General features: G+C 38.6%; 1 protein-coding gene across 14 annotated transcripts in view; it reads right to left on the reverse strand.

Moving 5' to 3' along the window:
- Window positions 1-27370, reverse strand: part of DMD (dystrophin) — a 2398628-nt gene that overhangs the window by 314524 nt on the left and 2056734 nt on the right. For all 14 annotated transcript variants that reach the window (XM_055081921.1, XM_055081920.1, XM_028482834.2 and 11 more), the window contains one exon: window positions 14101-14247. In XM_055081921.1, coding sequence (XP_054937896.1) covers window positions 14101-14247 — 147 coding nt within the window. The remainder of the gene's footprint in view (window positions 1-14100; window positions 14248-27370) is intronic.

Consider the following 27370-nt stretch of genomic DNA (forward strand, 5'->3'; position numbering starts at 1 on the left):
CGGAGCCTGTGCCCCGCAACGGGAGAGGCCGCAACAGAGGGAGGCCCGCGTACCACAAAAAAAAAAAAAAAAAAAAAAAAAAAGAGATTGTCAGATTGGATTAAAAGAAAGCAAAATCTAATTATACGCTGCCTAGAAGAAATGCACATTAAATATAAAGATACAAATGGGCTAAAAGCAAACAGATGAAAAAAAAGTTACACCATGCCAGCACTCGTAACAAGAAAGCTGGAAGTTACATCATTAGACATTAGGGAAATGCAAATTAAAACCACAGTGAGATACTACTACGTATCTATTGAAATGGCTAAAATATAAGATTGACCATATCAAAATTTAGAGAGGATATGAAAGAACTGTAACTCTCATCCATTGCTGGCGGGAATGTAAAATGGTACAGCTGCTTTGTGTTAATAGGTTAAACACACACCTACCATATAATCTAGCTGTCCCTCTCCTAGGCATTTACTCAAGGGAAATAAAAACATAAGTCCATTTAAAGACTTGTACATGAATGTTCATAGCAGCTTTATTTGTAATAGCCCCAAACTGGAAACAACCCAAAAGTCCACTAAAAGGTGAATGAATAAATAAACTGGAGTATTTTCATATAATGGAATATTACTCAGCAACAAACAGGGATAAACTATTGATTCATGTAACAACATGGATGAATCTCAAGATATGTATGGTGACTGAAAGAAATGAGACCAAAAGAGTGTATACTGTATATCCTATTTATATCAAACTAGAAAATGAAAGTTCCTCTACATTTTCTACAAATTCATTGCAGTATTATTTATAATAGCCAAGACACAGAGACAACCTAAGTGTCCACTGACAGATGAGCGGATAAAGAAAATGTACAATGAAATCATGGCATTTGTGACAACATGGATGGACCTTGAGGGCATTATGTGTAAGTGAAATAACTCAGAAAGACGAATGCTGTGTTATCTCAATGATATGTGGAATCTAAAACAAATAAAGCAAAACAAAAAAATGAACTCACAGATACAGAGAAAAGATGGGTGGTTTCCACAGGCGGAGGTGGGTGGGTGAAATGGGTGAAGGGCATCAAAAGGTACAAACTTTCAGTTGTAAAATAAATTAAGTTACAGGGATGTAATGTACAGCATGACGACTACAGTTAATAATACTGTACTGAAACCTACTAGAGAATGGACTTGAGGACACGGGGAGGGGGAAGGGTAAGCTGGGACAAAGTGAGAGAGTGGCATGGACATATATACACTACCAAACGTAAAATGGATAGCTAGTGGGAAGCAGCCGCATAGCACAGGGAGATCAGCTCCGTGCTTTGTGACCACCTAGAGGGGTGGGATAGGGAGGGTGGGAGGGAGACACAAGAGGGAGGAGATATGGGAACATATGTGTATGTATAGCTGATTCACTTTGTCGTAAAGCAGAAACTAACACACCATTGTAAAGCAATTATACTCTAACAAAGATGTTTAAAAAAATGGTTACTCCAAAAAAAAAAAAAAGTGACCAAAATAATGTGTATTAAGAGCATAAGAGCCATACTGTAACGGAAAAGAATCTGAAAAAGAATAGATATATATGTATGTATAACTGAATCACTTTGCTGTACACCTGTAACTAATGCAACATTGTAAGTCAACTATACTTCAGTTAAAAAAAAAAAAGAATCTCTAGGAGGGAAAGAAAAAGATACAGTTTAAAAAAAAAAAGATCCAGATCAAAAGCAGGAGGATGGTGGAAATGTTTCAGGCCGAGGGAGCACGGGCAGGAAGAAGTCTCTAATGGACAAGGAAGCTGGGGGTGTGAGACTGGCCAGGGAGGAAGGGCCTGGACCTCCCGGGGACTTACAAGCAGGGTTAGGGGGTTGAACTTTGTCCTAATGCAAGGGAAAACCATTAGAAAGCTTTAAGAGGCAGGGAGGTAATGACAGTCAGATGTGCTTTCTCACAGACAATTCTGCATAGAACAACGTCTATGCTCTGATGCTGTGTACGTAAGAAGAAACTGTGTGTGGGGGGAGGGACGGGGTATGTTACGTAGGCATGTAAATGCATTAACACGACTGGAAGGATAACAGGCCAAACTGAGTGGGGAGTGTGTGTGTTTGAAAAGGGAAGGTGGGGTGCAGGTAGATGGTCAGGCTAAGAAAAACGTTCAAGGTTTATTCTATACACTTAGGTATTATGTGAGTCTTTAAAATAACATTTTTATTGGGGTATGGTTTACATACAGTGAAATGCACAAGTTTTACTGTACAGTTTGATGGGTTACGGAAAATATGTAACCTTGTAACTCCTATCAAGATATAGAATATTTCCATCAACCCAGCAAGTTCTCTCATGCCCATTCCTGGTCATCTCTCCTTGTACCTTCCAGGGACAACTACCATTTTGATTTATTTCACCATAGATTAGTTTTGCCTGTTCTAGAACTTCTTGTAAATGGTACCACAGAGTATCTATTTTTTTGGGTCCAGCTTCTTTGCACAACACGTTTTTGGTATTCATCCATGTTGTTACACACATTCATAGTTTGCTCTTTTTAATTCCTTCCATCACCTAGCAGTAATGGATTATATGAATATACCAAATAGGTTTATTCACTCACCTATTCATGCATTGGGTTGTTTCCGGTTTGAGACTGTTGTGAATAAAGCTTCCATGAACATTTTTGCGCGCGCGCACACACACACACACACACACACACACACACACACACACACACACAAATACTGTACTGCATATTTGGAAGATGCTCAAAGAGTTTATTTTAGAAGTTCTCATCACAAGAAAAAAGATTTTGTAACTAGGTATGGTGATGAATGTTAACCAGACCAAACTGCGGTGATCATTTCACAATAGATACAAACATGAAATCACTGTGTCGTACACTTGAAATGAGTATAATTATATGTCATCTATACCTAAATTAAAATAAAGCAGGGAGAGGAAGAAAAGCTATTTTATCTCACATTCCTCCAAAGGTAATATTAAGTATATTCCATGTCATCAGAGCAGACAGATCATTAATTGTTGATAAGGGTCTAAGATATGAGTAAAACCATGTTCACCACAGAGTAAAGGATGCACATTTAATTTTTGATCCATTACTTTTCTTTTTGGAATTTTTGAAAATTATTTAAGCATTGGTAAACTTTATACATCCACAGATCTAGACATGAATACTGTTTCTTCAGAAATAATAGTTTTGTTTCCTAATATACCCCCTGCGGTATAGTTTTCCACTTATTTTAGTTTTCAACAACATTTCTGCTTAATTTCATGCTTTCAGTGATTCAAGAACTATTTATTGAATGCCTACTATGTAAAAGATTCTGACCAGTATCAGTAGATATGGTAGTTAGGGCCCCTGCCGCCTTCATGGAGCTGACATTCAAAGTGGTGCAGATAAACTTTTAATAAACAAACACATAGCTATAGATTTTCGTTAAGTGCCACGGAGCAAGCAAACAGGATGCTGTCTGTGACAGAGAATGATAGGAAATTCTCTTTTGATGTGACTTAGTTATATGTTAACTCTGCAGTCCATTACTTCAAATGATTTATAGTTATTAAATTTACGTACTGGAATTTTACTACTCTGTTTAGTTTGTTAGTCCCAAGCTTCAAGCTTTTATTTAGAATAAAAGCTACAGATGAATAGAAAAGTCACTTAGCTAACTTGTCTGCATCCTTTAGGTTTCAGTTGGAAGGCCACTTTCTCTGCATCTTCTCTCATAACACTTACCACGATTTGTAATTATTATATGGGAATTTTTAAAATGTCTGTCTTCCCAAGAAACTATAACCCCCCATTAGGGCAGAGAGTGCTTAGTGTTTCCATGACTGCATCCCTACTATATAGCACAGAGTCTGGCAGAGGGTAGGGACCAGAAAAATATTTATTAAACGGAAAATATTTATTGAATGAAGGAGTATTTCTGCACACTTCAGGAAGATTTTGATGATTAATTCCTCCTGGTTCTACAGATGAGATTCTCCTTTTGAATCTGTGAATGGTTCAGACTCGGTTCTAAACAGGCTATTCCTGAGAGGGTGGTCTGAGATTCATATACTCATCCTACTTTAAATCTGCATTTCCTAAACTCTTAATGCAGGTGATCCCTGACAAATGAGTAAACGTAAGGAGAAAGTTATACTTTTTGCTTAAAGGTTTGAATTGGAAACGAAGAGGACATATTGTCATGTCTATCTAACTTTAGAGCAAAGAAGTGGTATTGTATAGTTAGTCGTTCTGACAGACTCCACAGCCAGGCTGCCTGGGTTCAAACCCTGGCACTCATTTACCAGCTATGTGACCTCAGGCCAGCAACCTAACCTTTTAGTTTCTCATTCTCCTCATCTGTAAAAGGAGGATAAAAATAATATCTACCTCAAAGGGTGACTGTGAGGCTTAAAAGCATGAATACAGTACATGTAAACATGCTTAGAATAGTGAATGGCAGGCAGTAAATGCTCGTTAGTAATTTCAGCAATGCGCATAATACTCACTAAAAACAATTCTTCTCGAATTTATCTTGTGCGACTTCATTGGCCCAAAAAGTATGGCCCTGTATAAAAAAACCTGTATCTCTAATACTTTCTAATTTATCATATTTTCCAACCACAGCTCTACCTCGGAAATGAATGAATATATTAACTGAAGGGAGAATTTATATCATAATGATCATTATTTTAAGGACATTACAGAATTTGTAAGAATAAAGAAATATTAAGACAACCTACAGTAACTTAAAATTCCCTTTGTGGTACTGACCTTTAAAATAGCATTTCTGAATTTCATAAGCTGGTTTCCAGTCCTACTTACAGAGCTGGCTTTAACATCCAGCTTTTCATTTGGTCTGAAAGCGGGTTATTTCTAGAGGAATGCGGAGGGAAGGAGAAGAGGTGGAGTCTTTCTGGTGGAAATGTGAGAACAGCAGCTCTTTGAATGTTGTGCATGACGTAGCCTGGGAAATGTGAGCAGCTGCTGGCTGAGTGTTTCACACGCAGCGGGAGAGTGGGAAAAGCAAAGAAGCAAACCACCAGGGCAAACAAACGCAGAAGAATGGGTGGGGCGGGGTCAGGCTGCAGTGAAGGAGGGAGGTCCGGCTGGAGGGAGAAGGACACTTAGAAGAATAAAGAACAAAGCAGTGAGAATTCTGAGGAAAGGGCAAAAGTCAGTTGCACAATAAGGGAGAAGGAAAAGGGGCATTAAGGCAATTTTAAGTACTCATAATTATATGCATATTTCTGAAAAGAAATTAGAGAGATCAAGAGGCTGAAAGAAATGCATACATACATAAAACTGCTGTTTAAACCCATTTAACAGGAACACATTACATCTTTAAAAACAATAATAAAACTATTATATGTATCGCCATAGTAGCTGGCTTCAGAACTAGCAAAAAGTGTTCCTGACGAAAACAAATCAGAAAGTAAGTAGTACAGAAAGATCAAGCATTCAGGTAACCAAACTAATAGTTCATAATGATTTTGGTTCACTTTGTAAAATCGCTAAAAAAAAAAATTAATATGCCTTTCATTCTAACGCATAAACCTATCTTTGACTCCTACTGGCTTTCATTCTCATCTTGTACCTCATCAATTTTTTTTGGTCACACTCCCTACATCATTCATTTTTCTCCCTATGGTCCCACACATCCTGATGCCTTCAAAAAAAAATAAAGTATGCCCTTGCAAACTAGATTATTCTTCTTTGGGGTGAGGAGGTTGGACTCTGGAACATCTGGTCTACGTTACTTTCAAGGGTACCTGGGCAACTTCAGTATCATTCCTCTTGAATAAAGCACAATTAGCTGTAAAAACATTGTAAACCACAATGACTGAGGAAAATGTCCATAAGCTTGACAGTGCACTTTAACCTAAGTGTGTTCTAAGGGCTGTAACTAGCCTGGATATTTAGATTTACACATTCCTTTAAATCTTTAAAGGGACTTGTTCACTTCTGTTTTGTTTCGTTTTTTTTTTTTCAAACAGAGATGAGGTTCAGCATAAATGATTGTTCTCTCTTTACTGAAAAGATGTTTTCCTAGAACTCAATGGTCCCTTTTTTCATGGGTCATTCTATTCCTAATGTCAACAAATCCTTCCGTGACCCAATCTTTTCTAAAACTAACACATTCTTCTTTCCTCTTTGTTCTTTTCATTTCCTTTACCTTCAACTTTAAAAAACTCCTGCCAAAGGGCACATCAAACTCGATGTTATAGTTGAAATCTTTTTACAAGAGCTACCTACAGTTTAGAATGTGTTAGAATAATTTTTCCTACAATTTTTTTTGATAGTGGCTTTCAGTCTTTTCAAGCCTGTGGATCCCATATTAACTTTCCAAGACTTAGAGGATCCCCACATAATAAAAGTATTACTTAGTAACTGTTAATTGTGAAAAAGTGACCGACCGATAAAAATCTGTATGAGTTTAGTAACCACACCTGCAGTTACTTATTTATGAAAAATACTGGCATATGGGCAAGACAGTTTTGTATTCTAGCTACAGACAATGCTTCATGCAAAAATATATTTCTACACCTCTCCGTAAAACTCTGTGACCCACAGTTTGGGAACGAATCTTTTATACGTGGTCACAGATCAACAGCATCTCCTGGGAGCTTGACAGAAATGCAGAATCACAGATTTCAGCCAATACCTACTGAGTCTTGGCGGGTATTTTAACAAGCTCTGCAGGTGACTCATCCATGCTAGGTTTTGAGATTTACCTTCTAGATCAGTACTATCCAACAGAAATATAAGGAGAGCTGCACACGCTATTTTAAATTTTCTAGTAGACATAAGTAAAAAAGAAACTGTCGGTTGTTTTACTTGAAGCTACAGGCTCACTTGGTTCATTTTCAATAGAAATATCTAACTTCGAATAATCAAAAAAAAGAAATAGGTGACATTAATTATAATGATATATTCTACTTAACCAAATACATCAAAATATTATCACCTCAACATATAATCAATACAAAAATATTAATGAGATGGTTTACATTCCTTTTTTTCGGTACTAAGTCTTTGAAACCTGATGTGTATATTACACTTACAACACACTTCAATTTGGACTGGCTACATTCAAGGGCTCAGTATCTACATCTAGATCATGTGTCTTGAAATATAGTAACTATAAATTCATATTTACATTATGTGTATTATATTCATCCATATTTACATTTTGGATTTACAGTTATAAATTCATATGGTGTTACTAGGAATCTACTAAAAGTTCCCTTCACCCTTTTCTTTCTGCCTCAAAGATGAGTGCTTGGGTCACCACCTTCTTGTAGCACAGTAACACTCCTCTGACACAGAATTTTCTGCATGACATTATGCTTATTTTCCACAGTGTAACTCTAAAGTTCTCAAAGTGTCTTGCAGAAGTCGTATATATATTTAACCTTTTAAACCTAGCTGTACCCAGCAAGTGTTTAATGTAGAATAATGGTTCTCAAAGTGTGGGCCCTGGACCAGCAGCAACCTCACTTGGGAGCTTGTTAGAAATGCAGAATCTCAGGTCCCATCCCAGACCTACTGAATCAGAAACTCTACAAGTGGGGCCCATACACAGTGATCATACAGTGATCTGTGTTTTAATAAGTCTTCCAAGTGATTCTGAGGCTCACTAATATTTGAGAACCACTGATGCAGGAAAACATTTCCTTTGAGAACGGCCACAGGCTTATTTTCTTCTGAGTTCTGTGATCTAACCACAAGCAGAATCATTTTTGGTCTTATTAAAGAAAAGTCAAGGAAGGGCATGCTAGGGAGACATCGGCAGAACCAACCCTCAGCAAAACTGAAGTGAAGAAAGTTGGCTGTCCTCTCCTCACCCTCAGTTGGTAATGGGTCCACATTATTTGTAGGAGCAGACTGCCCAGCTCACCTACACTTCCTGCCTAGAAGGGACCCCATAAACCACAACGTAAAATGATTAGCCAAAGATCCTTAAAGAAAGAAAAAAAAAAAAAGAACATAAAGAAAACGTTCAAAATCCATCAACACATTTAAAGGATCAAATCACGTACTCAACGATGATAAGGACAAACATACATACACATTGGGTTGGCCAAAAAGTTCGTTCGGGTTGTTCTGTACAATGTTACCAAAACCCGAACGAACTTTTTGGCCAACCGATAGCTAAATAGAAGCCTGCTTCAAAAACCTATCTCACCCAAGTAAACAACATAAACTTCTCTGTTGGAACTTTTAATTTTTTTCAATTAAAAATCTTGTTTAGTTTTTTTTAAAAAATGAAGCCACGCAAATATTTTTGTTGGCCAGCTAAATATGATTCCATGTCCTTCCACGAATCTTGCTAACCTTATTACATAGACCAAACTCCCAGTCAGAAATTATTGAAGAATTTGTAAACCAGAGATCTGAAAAGGTACTACTTTTACAGTATTAGTGTCGCAATAGCTCATATATATACACATATATATACATATACACACACACACACACACACACACACATATATATATATATATATATTTGTTTATAAGATGGAGAAAGGGAGGGAGGGTGGGCCATTATGGAAGTAAGGAAAGAAAATTCAACTATAAAACTTTGCTTAAGGGCTTCCCTGGTGGCGCAGTGGTTAAGAATCTGCCTGCCAATGCAGGGGACATGGGTTCGAGCCTTGGTCTGGGAAGATCCCACATGCCGCGGAGCAACTAAGCCAGGGCGCTACAACTACTGAGCCTGTGCTCTAGATCCCATAAGGCACAACTACTGAGCCTGTGCGCCACAACTACTGAAGCCTACGCGCCTAGAGCCCGTGCTCCACAAGAGAAGCCACCGCAATGAGAAGCCTGTGCACTGCAAAGAAGAGCAGCCCCCACTCGCCACAACTAGAGAAAGCCCAAGCTCAGCAACGAAGACTCAACGCAGCCAAAAATAAATAAATAAATTTATAAAAAACAAACAAACAAACAAACAAACAAACTTTGCTTAAGATGGCGTAAGCAGTGAAGGGAGTTTTGGTCACTATGCCCTTGGACCAGATAGGACAATTACAATGTCTGCTTGCTACATAGTAGATGCTTAATCAGTGCTGACTGAATGAAAGAAGGAAAGAATGAAAGAAGGAATGGAGTATATAGAAGATGAGGGTCTACATCCCTGTGACAGAAAGTTACCACAGAGATGTGACGATGGAGTATATAACTGCCCGCATGACCTTGGAAGAATCTTAGGAAACCTTTAAAAACACATAATTCATGATGCTGTCCTTAAACATATTTAAAGAATGTCATGCATGGAAATGTCTTCGTATTTAATATTTTCCAAGTGATTACATTTCATACATCCTACAGTCAACGAAGCATTTACATTTTATATTAAAGTGTATTTGCAGCTTCTGTTGCTATACATGGGTTTACTCATGATGCAGAGAAATGGGTAGAACGTTCCTTAGGAGTACTTCCCTATAGTACTTGTGTTTGGTGACTAAAGAGCACAACTATGGCACTAAAAGCGTGTGCATTTATTCAAAATTAGAAGGGTTTATCATCAGTTTTTCTTCCCATTTGGTTTCAATACCCATTTCTACTGGATCAGGTAGTAGTAACATTGGTTCCACTTTAAGAGCTAATTCATTAAAATCACTTTTGGTTGATTTTAGTACAATTGCTGAGTTATAAGGACAATGAGGAATATAATGCTGTATAATTTTGTATTTAAAACAACAGGTGTGATTTTAAGGGGTACAGTGAACTGGGCTCATTAATCCATTGGTTTGTAGGAAACTTTCAAAGTTGATATCCCTGAGAATTGTTTTAAAACGAAGTGAGGCATGAAAAAAAAGTGAAGTATTGTGTTGCCCAAAATAGCTTTGAAGTATGACTCTGTTAAGTCCAAACTTAATAGGACTGTGAGAAGAGGCAACAAAAAGGGTAGGGAGTTGCAGTTCACAACTGATTCAGATCGTGACTGGCACCTAAAAGCTGTGTGACTGTCATTGTGTCACTTATCGTCTCTGTAAGTCTCAGTTTCCTTACTTGTTCAAGGGAACAGTGATACTATGTAATCATAATACATAATCATAATGTTTTGAGGATTAAGTGAGGTAATGTACATGAAAACTCTTTGTAACTACAAGGAATGATGGTTTCCTTTGTCAAAAACACACTGTCCGATGGTCTCACAGAAACATCCACACCAACGTGTCTACTGTGAGGGAGAAAATAGGATTTTATTCCCACAGAGTTTCAAATGGGCAAATCAATGTCTCTATGCTTCTATTCGTGGATTCAATATAAATCCAGAACTCCCTATACATTCTATTTCTATGTACAGATACTCTGTGACTGGGTCTTACACTGCTATTGATGTTCATATCTATGTGGTTTCTGTGTTCCTATCATTTTTTTAACATCTTTATTGGAGTATAATTGCTTTACAATGGTGTGTTAGTTTCTGCTTTACAACAAAGTGGATCAGTTATACATATACATATGTTCCCATACCCCCTCCCTCTTGAGTCTCCCTCCCTCCCACCCTCCCTATCCCACCCCTCTAGGTGGTCACAAAGCACCGAGCTGATCTCCCTGTGCTATGCGGCTGCTTCCCACTAGCTACCCACCCTACGTTTGGTAGTGTATGTATGTCCATGCCACTCTCTCACTTCGTCACAGCCTACCCTTCCCCCTCCCCATATCCCCAAGTCCATGCTCTAGTAGGTCTGCATCTTTATTCCCCCCCCCCAAAATGTCCTATCATTTTGAGAGATATTACACACAGCTAAAAAACCGGCATACCTTTCTTAGGTAAAAATTAATGGATCATGTAACTAAACCCAGGATATTCTGATATCAAGTAGACATAGCCTAGTAGTATGTCACTCTACTTCTTCTGTTACACTATTTGCTCAAATGTAAGACTTTTTTCTGAGGCTGATATCTGCCTTCCCACTACCCCAACTCTCCACTCTTGGTTTTTCTTTGTCTTATCAGACACAGAAGCAAGCAAAGATGAACTCACACTTTTGTCATGATTTTAGTTAACTGACATAGCACCGTAAGTGAACGAGTTCTTTATTTTCATAGAGATATGATGCCATAATAATGGTGGGCTCACACTCCCCTCCACAGAAGCTGGGTAATGCTTTTGTCTCACATACATTCTTCTAGATGTAAAAGGTTCTCAACAGGATGTATGAGTTGCTTTTCCAGTAACGGGGATAAAGTTGTTTGATATGAACCTCACTTCTTGCTCTGTTCACTTTCTGAACAAGGACTCACATTTATAATATAGCAGAGTGGTTAGAATTCTGGTCAAAGAAAAAAATGGAATCAACTTGACTCAGTTATGTGCAACCCCAAACCTTGTATTTATCAGCTTTCTGCTAAAAACACTTTTTAAGCCTATTCTTAAGGTCACGTTCAAAAATAGCAACGTGTGAAATTTGCCACAGTAAGAGCATATGCCGCAAACTGAATTACTTAATATGAGAAGGCTGTGTTATATGTGTGTTGGGGATGAGGGGTTGAAAAGTTAGAATTATATTGATAGAAGGAGGAACATAATCCCAACAAGTCATGTTTGTATCATGAAGAGGAAGCAACTCCATTGATTCTAAACTAAATTTTGTCATATGTGTATCTCCCCCAGATAGCCACATACACAATCACAGGACTGAACTGGCTGTGACCTAAGACGAAATGCATTATCTCGTTTTACAAACCAGGAAATAAGAAGCTGGGAGACGTCAAACGGCTTTCCCAAGATAACATGGTCAAATAATAGCTGAGCTTCAGTGTGAAGTTAGGTATTCTACTATTCACTCCTACACTCTTTTTACGACATCACACTATCTTCTTCCATGTACTTCCCTGTATTTATAACCAAGTCCTTATTCATTTTAAAGAATGGATACAAATTAAGCTATTCATATTTTCTCATACTTTATATTTAAACAATAGTGCAACTATGATGGATCACTTAGCATTGGTTTTTTTTAACTTTTCCTATCATAATATTTTTATCTCATTTGTAAATTTACATGCCATTGTCACAGATTTACATCACATTCTGAAAGCAAATGTGGCATTCAGCTCACTAAAAGAAATTTTAAGATAATAGTTCTAGAGTGCTTGAATGGAACGAATGTGTCCATTGGTTTTCCTTGGACATTTATTACTTTCCTTATTTATGTTTAAATTGAGAAACATACTAAAGATGAAACTGATAAGATTTTAATAGTACTTAACCACTATGGAGCAAATAGACATAGAAATGCATGTAATCTCTTAAATATATTGCCTTGCTTTAGTCAATGCCACTTATAACAATCTATCATACATGTATTTCAAGACTATCCATCACAACAAAAATTAAATTATATGAGATCTCAAGAGGTCTTGAGTTTGGAACTTGTTTTTATTAAAGATCTAGCAACTCTTTAACAGGACTTTCAGTCACACCCCTAAATGGACTGCCAATAGAAAAGTAATCTGGTTTACCATTTTTTTTCTTACTGAAACACTGAAAACAAATATTTTTATTTTAGTACACAAATATAAATTATAATATATTCATCTCAATACATACCCATTATAATAATGTTTACTTAAAGAGTACTGTAATGTACAAAAAGCCCATTTTATAATATTAAGGGAGGGACTTCCCTGGTGGCGCAGTGGTTGAGAATCTGCCTGCCAACGCAGGGGACATGGGTTCGAGCCCTGGTCCGGGAAGATCCCACATGCCGCGGAGCAACTAAGCCCCTGCGCCACAACCGCTGAGCCTGTGATCTAGAGCCCACGAGCCACAACTACTGAGCTCACGTGCCACATCTACTGAAGCCTGCGCGCCTAGAGCCCGTGCTGCACAAGAGAAGCCACCGCAATGAAAAAGCCCGCGCGCAGCAACAAAGACCCAACGCAGCCAAAAATAAACAAATGTATATAAAAATATTAAGGGAAAATTACAAAATGCAAGATAATATCTACAATTACAAAACTTAAAAATGATATCTGCAATTTAAAGCAGACTGGAAGTAAAATGTAAACATATAAGTCGCTGAATCTGGAAAACAAATATTTTTAAAACCAGTTTCCTCTTTCCTCTCTGTCCCCAGAAGCATACTCTGTGCATCTTATGAAAGCAGAAAAAGAGAGAAACAATTCCTTAATTCCACGGTCAAACCAGTTTTAAGGTTTGGGGGTATAATGGTGGCCTTCACACATGGAACATATAGACACACCTATTCCACCATTACATTTTCTGAGTTCTTACTGTGAGCCAGGTACTGTACCAATAACTCTACCTGAATTAGTTCCTTTAATATTACAGCAAGCATGCTGGAGACGAGGAAATGGACAATCAAAGAGGTCAAGTGACTTCAAGTAAGTCTGATTCCAAAACCTGTATGCTATAATAATAACAATTATAACTGCAATAACACCAAGAACTAGAATTCACACAGTGCTAACCATGTGGCTAGTACTTTACTAAGCATTTCCCATGTATTTTGACTTACTCGTCCTGATAATAGACAAATGTTTTAGAAACATTTAACATCCCCACTTTCTTCAGATGAAACACTGAGGCACAGAAAAGTTAAATAACTTGCCAGAGGTCCCACAGCCAGTAAGTGTGACCTTGAGCACACCTACATTTCCTTTATTTATTACGCAAACCTAAGAAAAACTTCATTGTGTGGGTTTGTGATAGGGTGATCTTTCTTTAAAAGACTTAGAATGTGTCTTACCATTGACTCTTGTTTAAATTAGGATTCCAAAAGGAAAGATGTGTTAAGAATCCAAGCAATGATAGTACAAAGTAATTGCATGCCAGTAATTTAGTTCTTCCAGCATGATTCAGCGTTATCTTCCATGTTCATTGCAAGACATAGTAAAGTCTAACTCTAAGCCATTAAAATATGAATATTAATAGGCTTGAAAACATACACATAGGGAATTATTAAATAATCCAAAATGTCCTACACTCACAAAATATTATCATGAGTATCACATGAAGAAATTACTTTTACTGTTCCTTACAAACAAGCTTTATCTGTGTATTGTCTTACTGACACAGAAGGAACCGCAATGCTTATAATACGCCTACCTGCAGAAGCTTCCATCTGGTGTTCAGGTCTTCCAGAGTGCTGAGGTTACATGGTGACAGCTGAATGCCCAACGTGGTGAGCTGGCGAGCAAGGTCATTGATGTGGTTTACATTCTCCTTGAGAGGTGCAATTTCTCCTCGAAGTGCCTGTGTGACATAGTCAAGGGCAAAATGGAAGATGAGAACATTTAAAGCAAAAAAAAAAACAAACAAAAAAAACCAGGCACATGGGAACGACAAAGTATCGTATTTTGTTGGAGGTGTCAGCAACATTTGCTCTATTATAGTGGTATTATGACAAGGAAGATTTGTTAATGGGTGCATAACTAATATCTACTGAGCACTTCCTAGGTGCCTAATCCCGTGATGAGCTCTGTCCAAATATAATCTGATTTTATTCCTACACAAAAACACTATGAGGTTGGTAGTTGGAGAAATCGCATTTTATACACGAGAAAACAAAATTGCAGAGGTTAAACCTTGCCCAAGGCCCCATCGGTCAAACTTGAGGAACCAGGGTTACATACTGAGGTTTGTCTGCCTCCAAAGTGAATACTGTTGACAATTATATTACCTTTCCAAAGAAATTCTGGATTGGCAAAGTAACAGGAAAAATACAATGCTGCTAGACTCTAAATTCTACTCCTCTCACAACCAAAAATGGATGCTTTCTTTTTTAACAGTAAAAGATGTACTCAATCATAAAATATTACATTCCTACTTTGTACCAACTACATAATAAATCGATTCATTTAGAGATTAGGGTATTTTGTCAAATCCTAAGAATGACTTCCAGGTCTCCTGGTATTTTAGCCCTTGTAGTAATGACTGAAGAAGGCTCCCACGGGGCTTCTCAGCTGCCTCTGAAGCGCTACAGCAGGATTCTGTGATGCAATGCATCATGACAATCTGTCGAGCAGAAGAGCCCTATGCAGATACGGGGAGGATATTACCATGCATCATATCTACCCTATTGAGATGACATTTATGGATCCTTAACGTGATGCATGATGTCCCAGTGTTCCAATGAGCAATTTCTAAGGGACGAATTCCCTCACTTCGGAGAACAGTTTGTGTAATACAATGTCTGTGCACAAGGACAGCATCGCTTACTTGGCTATACGCGCTGTTTTGACTTGCTTGATCTGGGCAGGTGTTATTTTTGTGGTTCACTTTGTTGATAAAACCACTGTTTACACTGACTTCATCTATAACCTTCCAGTTCCTTCTGACTCCAAATGACAGGAACCAGTAAGGACATTCTAAATAAGAATGCATTATCCTCTCAAGTCAAACTGAATATCTCATCACTAAAATGTGGTATCGTATGGAGTATAAGACTCATATAGTTCTTAGATAATACAGGACATTGTGACAATCACTCTGTTGAACTTACAGTTTTTTAAAAAGTGGTCATTAAAAATATTATATTAAAGAATCATGGGGTTCCTTCTGGGAGTGATAAAAATATTCTGGAATTAGACAGTAGTGATGGTGGCACAGCTCTGTGACTATACTGTACACCACTGAATTACTTTAATACTTTAAAAGGATGGATTTTATGGTATGTGAATTATATATCAAAAAAATAAACAAAGAAAAACAAAAGAAACCATTCTCACTGACCACACAGATGCGAAAAAATCATATCAGATGTTTTTATCTTTATTCGATTTCATGTCAGTGGACTGTCACAGGAATCATTCTGAAACTAAGAAAGTTTTTATAGGAATTGACAGTAAATATTATTCCATTTCCTTATAAATAAATACATGGATTAAAAGAATCAGAGTAGGACTTCCCTGGTGGTGCAGTGGTTAATAATCCGCCTGCCAATGCAGGGGACATGGGTTCAAGCCCTGGTCTGGGAAGATCCCACATGCCACGGAGCAACTAAGCCCATGCACCACAACTACTGAGCCTGCCCTCTGGAGCCCACGAGCCACAACTACTGAGCCTGCACGCCACAACTACTGAGCCCGCGAGCCACAACAACTGCACCTGCGTACCTCGAGCCTGTGCTCTGCAACAAGAGAAGCCACTGCAACAAGAAGCCCGCGCACCGCAACGAAGAGTAGCCCCCGCTCGCCGCAACTAGAGAAAGCCTGTGCGCAGCAATGAAGACCCAATGCAGCCAAAAATAAATAAATGAATAAATAAATTAAATTTAAAAAAGAATCATAGTAAGTGCCCATGGAGAGAGGCAGTTAAACTCCATAAACGTGAATTCATATCTCTAAAAGGAAATGATCCATAATCACTGTTTTGCATAACAGAAAGGTTAGAAAACAGATTTCTTAAATGTCATTTGGGGAAACCTGGACAAGAACAATGATTACAAAAACGGAACCACTGTCTTCTGGGTAATAACACGCGTTTCTAGTAACCACAAGGAAATATCACATGAGTGGGAACTGTAAGTAGGAACCATCGCAGAGATGGCAGGATAGCCAGGCAGAATCTGACAATAGTGCAGATTAACCCTGTACACTAATCACTGCCTTCACTAGTGAGGCTCTCAGCCGTCGAGTTCAGTATCCATGTCAGTTAAGTCATATCTAGATTTCAGCTCCCCTTGGATTACATAATGTACATGGTTCAAGGGTCTCTTATTAGAGTATTTTGATTCTCACTTTCTTCCCCAAAGTCCTGGACACAGATTTTTAATCCTGCATCAATGTTTTGGAGGATGAAGGAGATTAAAAAATAAGTTCCAGCATTCATGATTCATCACAACACTCAGTCTCCTATCGCCTCTCCCCCCTCCCTCCCCCTCCTCCCTTCTAGCCCCACCCCCACCCCAGCCCGCGCGCGCGCGCACGCACACACACACTGTCATGGGATTTTGTGGCTTCTGTTTTTTTTTGCTTGTATCTACCAATTACAGTAGAAGTTCCCTTAACTGATCTCCACTTAAGACTCATCAGATTAGCCAGAGTCTTCATTTGTCTGGGAAACATACTGACTGGTGCCTCTAACAACCTCTAAATAAGATGTTAGAGATACCTGTCAGTATGCATGGCGTTCAGCTTTCATTAGTTGATTTGTCAATGTGTGTACGTTCTCAAACCTGCTTTTGCCAATTAGTATTGCAATTACATAATTTAATGAAAGATTTCCTAAACCAAAGAAATTTAAGTCTAAGAAGAAAATAAGTTATTATTTCTATAAAAATATGGTTAAATATTCTGGAAAATTGCTTTAAAAGAAAAAGAAAAAGAAGTATTACTGAATTGGGTGTGGACAAGACAACTGTAAAAGATTAGGAAAACAACCTGAAAATTTTAGAAAGATTCTGTATTCAGAATGCTTCTCATGTTTCCCAGTGGACTCTGTCTGCATTAAGGAAACCTGAACTGGAAATCAAAACGTCTGTGTTATCAGTGTGATTTATGGAGAACTCTAATCAGAGAATTTACACTCAAAGAAAAAACCTTCACACAACATTAAGGTATTAGTGACTATTTTAACATAGAATAAAATGTTTAAGACATATTTTTTACGATTCCCTAATTTAACTGACTTTTTCAATTAACTGTTAAACTCTAGGCCCTAACTGAGCTGGAACAGAGAGCAACTATTTTAAATTTTGACTACTACGATTTTACTACTACTGCTACTGCTACTACTGTTATTATTAAGGGAGAAAAGCCATATGTTCTGTTTAATCTGAATGCCTACGTCTCTATTAAGATAAACGGAAGCTTTGATTAGGGGGAGGTCAGTAGCTAAAGAGAGAGTTTGGTGCAGAGGCTCACTCTGGGGCGATAATTGTGATGGGCCTGAGAAGGAAGAACTTTAGCCGGCTAGAGTTCATCGTGAGGGCACTAAGCACATGAGGATGGAGGAAAGCAGACAGCTGATGGTGGAAAAGAGGAGGAAGAGAAATGACAAAGTGAGACAGTGGCGTGGACATATACACACTACCAAACGTAAAACGGATGGCTAGTTGGAAGCAGCCGCATGGCACAGGGAGATCAGCTCGGTGCTTTGCGACCACCTAGAGGGGTGGGATAGGGAGGGTGGGAGGGAGGGAGACGCAAGAGGGAAGAGATATGGGAACATATGTATATGTATAACTGATTCACTTTGTTGTAAAGCAGAAACTAACACACCATTGTAAAGCAATTATGCTCCAATAAAGATGTTAAAAAAAAAAAAAAAGGAAGCAGGAGAGTGTTTAAGTCAGTCTTCACTTTGACATCTGACCTAGGTTCTGGTGGCAGCTCCATAGCACCTGAGGATGGCTCACTGCTGTAAGCTGTCAATGCCTAGAAGTGTACATAACAAGAAGCACGGTACCCTAAACACTGAGTCACAGGACATACTATGCGAAGAGTGAATACAGGTACCATCTCATTTAAGTGGATGAAACATTGCGTTTGACTGTATTTCAAATATTAGCACTTCTAATACTGCTAATTTAATTATTAATGCACATAGACATTTACATTTAAATTATTAAACACTAAACATGAAATGTCAAAAAGTAAGGCTGACTCTGAACAATATGATGTGCTATTTATATTTAAATACTACCAGAATTTCATTAGATTTTATTCTAGATTGGAAGCAATAAGTGAGAAAACATTCAAGGGAGCCATTATACTCTGGGTTTTCTTTGAATCACTTAAACATCTGGAATATGTTCACCATGAAAGAGCAAACCAAGTCTAATTTTATTATGACTAGTTTCATGCAGGCAGAATTTTCACTTCATTAAATGCTGTCTGATTATAAATATAAAAGTACTGATTTAGAATGATAATAAGTCTAATATGTCAAGTTTTCCTTTTTTATGATGTTTAATTGCTTGTCAGAACTTTGCTTCGATCTTTATGTAAAGATTTGTTCAAATATAGATTCAGAAGCTCAGTCATCAGCCATTTTGCAACAAAAGGAAGGAACTGTCTATTAACAAGGGAACATTATTTCTGAGGGAGCAATTTTGACTTGATAGTTAAGGACTATTCTGCAAGGCACAGAAGGTCAATTTGGAGCACTGGCAAACGTTAAGTTGAGGCACTTTGACTTTGGGGGCCTCCGTGAAGTAGGAAGCAACAGACCTGGCATATAATCAGTGTGCAATGAATATTCATTGAATGAAAGCATGAATTAAGGGCAAGTGGGAACATCTGAATTAGTTGTGAGAGAGACTGTGAGAAGAAAAGAAACGTAGCGAGGTTGTGAAACAGTGTTGAGGGCTCATTTGAGGCTGAAGACCCCAATTTTTTAGGAGAACCAATCTGCCCAATCTTCTCTTTCTCCAACAGTGTTCCATGTAAGCATGGAGAAAACAGCTGAACCAAGTTTGCGATTCTGTCAGATGGCTGTGGCACAAATACCTAGGGACAAGAGAGTTTAAATTTTAGCCAGAATGTGATTGCAAAAGACAGCTGAAGTGGATTCAGAGGGAAGTGGAGCAAGATGAGGCTTGTAGATGGAGAGAAAGTAGAGGGGTCAATGGTGGAGGTTCAGGACAAACCAAGAAAGGCCATAGCAAGATGAGCTGTACAAGCAAGCACGAAGGAGAGGAGACTCTAGGATGCTTGAATTAGCTCTGCCATTTAGGAGTTTATTTATAAATTGTGTGATGTGATATATATATCACAGTTATATGTATATATATCTGATATATATACACCACGTTATTTATATATTAATGGTGCTCCTGAGAATCTGAAATTCTTCCCTTCTTAACGATATCAAACACTGTTCCTGAAATCTTAACCTACTACTTTGTAGAGGTCCTATCTCACATACCAGGAATTCAAAATTAGTCTGATCTGACAATGAAATGTCATTCTAGGGCTATATACGCTGGGCAGAGAAATTTACGTTACAAATACTATCTAAGAAGCGAAGTAGGGGCTAACTGCATTTGTCTCTACAATGAAACCTTGCTGAACAAAACTGTGAACCAAAAGCCCTAAAAAAACAGCCTAAAAAGAGTAAGTGTGAGGAGAAGTCCCAGGATTCTTCACGCTGGGTTAGTAGCTGAGGGGGAGGAAATGGAAATCATGTCCTGCAAATCCAGGTCTTTGGTTCTGGTACTGAGGCTTCTACATGTGGCTCAGGGAAGGCGTCACAGAACTCAGTTACCCAGAATTGGGGGTAGGTACAGCCCAGCTATCTTCTGCAGCTTCTGCATTTCTGGATGGATGTATCATCCTGATGGGAGTGAATGGCCACCACTGGAACCAAAAGAGTCAAGGACCATATCCTGCTTTGCCCAGAAGCTCAAAGCCCTCCTGGAGCCTCTTAAATAGTTGGGGGGAATGAGCTACTCAAATGTGGTTGGACCAATAACAAAGAACCACAGAGGAGATGTAGGCAAGGCGTTCATGAAATGCATCAGGCTTGGAGACTTCCACTGTTATCTCCTATTCTTGACTCTTTAGGCTGGTTGGCTTCCCACCTGGTACAGTGCCCAGGATGTAGGTCCAGCTTTTGTCTCAGATACTGACTGCCCTTGGGAAGCAGAGTCTGAGTGCTTTTAAGAGAAGAGTGAGAGAAGCAGGAGGTCAGGGCAGAAAAGCTAAGTAAGGATGTGGTCTCAGGTGGAAAACAGCATCAACCTGGTCCCATAGGAAGCTCTGGAGCACAAGATATACCATAAAATGTCCCACCTTAAGACAAAGAGGTTTGTCCTCTTCTATTCCAATGTCCATCGGTTATTGGCCACTAGCTTCCCCCTGGCAGTCTTAGAGGAGAAGGGGTGGTATGAGGTCCCAGGCAAGGGGCCTTCCTTTAGGCTGAGGAAGGTTTTCTGGAAAAGGGTGCAACTATGAGTCCTTATCAGCCAGCACTCAGAGGTGCTGTGTGATGAGTGTGCCGGCCGAGGAATCTGGATGGGGTGCCAACGGCACCCGCTACACAGACTAACGTCATCCAGTTCCCCAACTTCCTTTTACCCTTGGACTTTGGGTGTCACGTACATTTTTTTTTTTTTGCAAGAGACTTTTTATGTGAATTCTCATTGCTAACATTATGAAGCTATCCCATCGACTTCCAACAAAACTGAGACAGTCCACCCTTTCCATAAGCTCTGCCAAATACTAAGGGATTGTGTGGAGCTAAGACACAGGGGGTAGTTTGCAGACTGAATGAGGACTTCCCTCTGCTGTTAGGATCACTTTTGCCTCTGGTAGAGACATTCTTGACAATAAATTATGCCACTGAAACATGTATTCTTTTTTAATAGAGATGCGACTGCACTGCATTCCAGCATCAGTTTTTACTGTGGCAGCCTGCGGGCAAAATATTATGCTGTCTTTTTTTTTCACTGTCTTCCTTTTGCGTTCCATTTTCAGGGCAATTCTTGTACGTGTTCATATTTGGGCATGATCACTTTGGACGAGCAAACTGAATACGGACATAAATAATGAAGCAGGGCTTCCCTGGTGGCGCAGTGGTTGAGAGTCCGCCTGCCGATGCAGGGGACACGGGTTCGAGCCCTGGTCTGGGAAGATCCCACATGCCGCGGAGCGGCTGGGCCCGTGAGCCACAACTACTGAGCCTGCGCGTCTAGAGCCTGTGCTCCGCAACAAGAGAGGCCGCGATAGTGAGGCCCGCGCACCGCGATGAAGAGTGGCCCCCGCTTGCCTCAACTAGAGAAAGCCCACGCACAGAAACGAAGACCCAACACAGCCAAAAATAAATAAATAAATTAATTAATTAAAAATAATAATAATAATAATGAAGCAGATTCAGAACTAATGACCTAGATGTAGCATAATCAGGATGACTTGGGGTAGGTTAAATTAAAAAAAAAAAGGTTTTAGGAAAACAATATGAAGTTTGTAGGCATGAAAAAATCTAGCACTTTTATTTTCCAAGCAATTATCAGTAATTATTTTAACTATGGTTTCCCCTCAGAGCCATCCCACTTCCAAACTTGTGGCACTAAAAGAAGAGCAATTAACTGCTGCATTTTTTCCCATAAGGAATCCTCATGATTTTACAAAAAATGATCTCTAGTTTCTCTTCATATTATTGGAAAAGAGTGTGCACCCAAATACAAAAGCATAAATTCTTTTTTAACATCTTCTCACTTGCATCTATCATGATTCTTCATCTTTCAGGACATGGCTTCACTATGAAGCTTATAACTCCAATGCTCCTAAAGGCTGAATTATAGCTTAACCCCACTTATAGTGTCTGTTTTCTTCTTTATGCATGTTCATTTTGCCTTCACAAATATAAATTGAAAACGAGAAACAGAACGGAACTGATCACAAAGGAAAGGTTTTTGCCTCTAAGAACAAGTTGTACACGTTTGAGTTATTTTAATTTCCTTGGAAACTACTTTCTATAATCCTAACTCTGGTTGCTAATTATTTCTTTTTTATAGAAAAATGAAGCAAATAAACCAAACCAAAACAAAAACATTTCAAGCTTTCCACAGCTTTCTAATGACACAATTAAAACAAATAAAAAAGGTAGCGCATGAGTGCTTTACAGAGGCTAAATGCGAAATACGTACAATTAAAATAAAAAGGTCTCCAATGACTATAAATAAATCATTTAAGCAGACCACGTTCTTAGGCCACTAAGGAAACAGAAGAAATGCCAATATTTTCTTTCTGAGAAATTTTAATTATATGTGACAAAATATCAGGCAAAATGGCAGTTAATGAAATCTATTTACTTATTTAAAAATAAGTAATAATCCATAAACCATTAAAAACATCAACCACAAGGACACTGATAGTCAAATTCAGGAGTTATTTTAGATTAAGTTTTACATTTAACAGTTTTTTTGAATTTGCAAACGTTTCTGTCAGTCTAAGATGTTCACGGTCTGTGCCCACATTTGCCACTACCAGTGCCCTGGCAAAGAGATGCGGTCTTGCTCTCACCTTTCCCTTCACGGCTCAAAACATCGGTCTAAGGCAGTGACTCTCAAACAACAGCATGCATCATAACCACATGGAGGGCTTGTCAACACACAGACTGCCGGGTCCCAGTCCAGCATTTGCGATTCAGTAGCCCCAGGGTGGGCCTGAGAATGTGGCACTTTTAACAAGAACTTAGAAGATGCTGCATCCCTAGAACTCCCCAAACTTATTCTCGACTTTGCATGCTGTTCTCTCAGCCTGGAGTTTTCCTTTGGCACCCTCTGCCTAGCTGACTTGTATCCTGCTACTCAGACCTCAGTTCCTGGGACCATGAAAGACAGCCCATCCCTGGCTGCCCTATCTGAAGAAAGGTCCCCCGATTCTTCTCACTCTCAGAACCTTATTTTCCTTCTTAGCACTGATCGCAATCTGTAAGTGCATGCTTATTTGCCTATTTATTAATTCATTATCTGTCCCTTCACAAGACCCTAACCTTTATTAAGGCAATTCGATATTATTTTTTTCACTAGGGTATGCCTGTACCTAGTACATGATAATCCCTCAATACATTTTATTAAAGAATAAACAGTCAAGAGAATTAGGCACTAATACTTTAGATCAACAGCTATTCTCGAAGTGCTTCATAAACAGTTTCCTACAGAAATCTGATGCCGAGTTCCTCAGAGAAAGAAGAGAATCCTGCTTATTTCCTTCAGATTCTGTATCTGAATTCTTTGGCTCTATTACTTGATTTATGTTGGAGCATACACTAATTTCTGAAGTATCTCTAACGCTCTGGGCAGGAATGTAACTTTCAAGTTTTTGGTACTAACCAGGGGGTTTTTATAAAAATGAAGCAAGTGGGAAAAAAAGGGGGAGTAATCTATTTAAGGAAAATATGTTCTTTTGGTAGTGATACACGTGGTGTAGCCTTCTGCAGGGCATTTTGGCAAGACTGAATAAAAGCTTTAAAAATACTCATACAGGAAAAGATGAGAAGGCTACACAGCGGGGTCTCCATTTGGAAGTATATAGTGGCCTGGCCAAGGAGACAAGGGGACTGAAATCCAACCTGGGCTCCACTACCGAACTGGTGAACTCTGGCACAGGGCTGGAGATCTCTTCGATGAAAGAGGTACCTTTTTCTACTTTGCCCAAAAAGGCACTTGTAGGGAATGAGATTATAGATGCTGAAGGTGAGATTATGGATGATCTCTGTCTCTCTCTCTCTCTCTCTCTCTCTCTCTCTCTCTGTGCGTGTGTCTCTCTCCTCCCTCTCTCATTTCTGGGGTTTTCCACTAAAGAAAAAGTTTATTTACAAATATTTTTCACGCATTTCTTCTTGTGTAAAAAGGGGAGTGTAACATGGACACACCCGGGCTGTTGCAAAGACGAACGAGAAGGTTGGGTCTATTTCTCCTTCTTTTACTCCACTTGCAACCAATTAAGCATTGTGTCCCACAATGTGGGGAATACCAAGTCACACGAGCCCTGTTGAGTCTAACTCAGGGAGACTTGGCAAAGCAGAGGGTTATAAATTCATCCAAGAGAAAGCCACAGACTAAGACTGACTAAAATCCTTTCTCGGGTAGCTGAGTCTTTGGCACCAACTTCTAATATCACCCTGGGGTAAATCTGTCTTTCCTCACTCCTCTATCATGTAGCTTTGTAAGGGCTCCTTGAACTAGACATTGGGATGTAGGTACATGAAACATAAAGGAAGAAGCAGCATGGTGGGAGGAGGAAAGCTATTTGTTCAGAGCTTGAACAAATGGCAAGAGGTAGGAAAGCTTAATGTCTTTGGGGAGGTGCAAATAGTCTTTAATAAGTTGAAGCATGAGGTACAGGGCAGCTGTGGAAGACAAAGCATGGGCATGTTCTTCGAGCAAGACTGTGGTGGGTTTGAATGAGCTGAGCTTTGCAGCACAGTAATGAAGGTTTTTGCAAAGGGGAATGGCATACTGTCAACAATCCTTTTTGTTAGCGTTTAATTACTACTCACTTGAAAACACTTGTTTTATATGCACTATGTACTATGTATACATCTACTCTGCACTGGGAAAATGGAACTCTCAATGGGTTCACAATCATCAGTGGAGAGAGACAATTTAGTGGGTTATTAAAAAACAATGTAAGCGTGCTATGAGAAGTTGTGGTGTGGCGCAGGGCTTGAAAAGTGCAAAGAAGCCATGCTCAACTGGAAAATTTCAAGTCGAGGAGTGAGTGTAAGCTAGTGGCCATTTCAGAAAGGAGAACAACTGACGATGAGCGTTCGGAGATTCAGGCACGAAGTAACGGTGGCTAGCAACAGGGTGGTGGCAAATAGGAGCAGGTTATCTGTAAAATAATTTTTAAAGGAAGAAAGCATTTTGCCCTGTGCTTTTATAGATGTTTACTTATTCACTCATTCCAAAAGAAATATTACTGAGTACCCATTATATGCCAGGGAATGTTCCAAGCACTAGGCATAAAGCAGTGCACAAAAGAGACCAAGTTCGTATGCTCCCTCAGCTTAACTCTAAAGAACATAATTTCATTTAAATGATGACTGTTATTATAAAGGTTTATAAAGAAACAAATTCCAAGCCAAAATCTGTGCAAAGCTATAAAATGCAACATTTTTGACCCGGAAAATGGAGGACAGCGTATCGTGTTGTATATAGCAGTTCCCACGAGATTCTTTTTTTCCATTAAAACAAATTGGGTTACCTCTGCACTTAGGAATAATAATTAATAGAGGAATCTAGGGTTGTGAATTACCTATGCAATATACTACACCCAGTTTGCTTTATATTGGACACATTTATTTTAGTTCTATGGGGAAGGTACTCACTACTGAAACAAAATGGATTTTTGCTCATTTGATTTTTCATTCAATATCTTGTTATCAACTGAGAAATACTAAAGCAGAACTGAATCAGAGATGAATATAAATTTTCTAAGAGCCGAGATAGAAATAATTAAATGGAAGAGGGCTGAAAATGACTGTAAAATGCTCTTCTATAATGTTTTAGTTTTACTTTCAGATTATTGTAGCTCCTGAATTTAATAAACGTTTTTAGTTTTTCCAAAATGTCTTTCTTTCTTACAAATGGAACAACAAAGAAGAAAATATTCCACTACTTAATGTCAAATGAAATGAACATAAAATGGATTTTCTTCATTAAAATCTATGCAACAGCATGTTTAAAAATTAGATTGATAAATTTTTTATAATGGTTCATCTTCATTTCATCATATTCCTAGGCTGAAAAGAAAGTCTTATGTATTTACTTCTAAGCAATGTTTCGCCTCCAGATATATTAGCGGTTACTATTATTTTTACCTCAACATATGTATGTGTGTGTGTGTGTGTGTGTGTGAAAGATCTAGCTACTTAAGTGGAGTCAAGAGTTTACTTTGTTCTTCATTTTTTTCACCATACTTTGAGAAGTTTACTTTCAAGATATTCCTCTGATTTTTCTGATCACATCTTCAGGTAAGATCTAAATTCGTATCCTGTTATGTTCTGTTAGGACAGCTGCTATCATGATAACGTCCACCTAAGTACATGTGAATGAAGAATAAGTTACTACGGACACAAATGTGTCTAAGTGTCAAGCTGTTAAATCAATGGACTCAAATGTTATTTCAAAAAAAAATTAAGTCATTGGCCAAATCTACCTTTAAAAAAAGTGATTAGTATTCAACAAAGATACCAGATTTTTTTTAAAAATTTCTTTTTGCTCATAACTTCTTTCTTTCTTTCACATCTTTATTGGAGTATAACTGCTTTACAATGTTGTGTTAGTTTCTGCTGTATAACAAAGTGAAACAGCTGTATGTATATATATATATCCCCATATCCCCTCCCTCTTGCGTCTCCTTCCCACCCTCCCTATCCCACCCCTCTAGGTGGTCACAAAGCACTGAGCTGATCTCCCCGTGCGATGCAGCTGCTTCCCACTAGCTATCTATTTTACATTTGGCTTCCCACTAGCTATCTATTTTACATTTGGTAGTGTATATATGTCCATGCTACTCTCTCACTTTGTCCCAGCTTACCCTACCCCCTCCCCGTGTCCTCAAGTCTACTCGCTACGTCTGCCTCTTTATTCCTCTCCTGCCCCTAGGTTCTTCAGAACCATTTTTTTTAAGATTCCATATATATGTGTTAGCATACGGTATTTGTTTTTCTCTTTCTGACTTACTTCCCTCTGTATGACAGACTCTAGGTCCATCCACCTCACTACAAATAACTCAATTTCGTTTCTTTTTACGGCTGAGTAATATTCCACTGTATATATGTGCCACATCTTCTTTATCCGTTCATCTGTTGATGGACACTTAGGTTGCTTCCTTGTCCTGGCTATTGTAAACAGAGCTGCAATGAACATTTTGGTACATGACTCTTTTTGAATTATGGTTTTCTGAGGGTATATGCCCAGTAG

The sequence above is a fragment of the Physeter macrocephalus genome, chromosome 21 (genome assembly GCF_002837175.3).
Source record: "Physeter macrocephalus isolate SW-GA chromosome 21, ASM283717v5, whole genome shotgun sequence".
Classification (NCBI taxonomy): Eukaryota; Metazoa; Chordata; class Mammalia; order Artiodactyla; family Physeteridae; genus Physeter; species Physeter macrocephalus.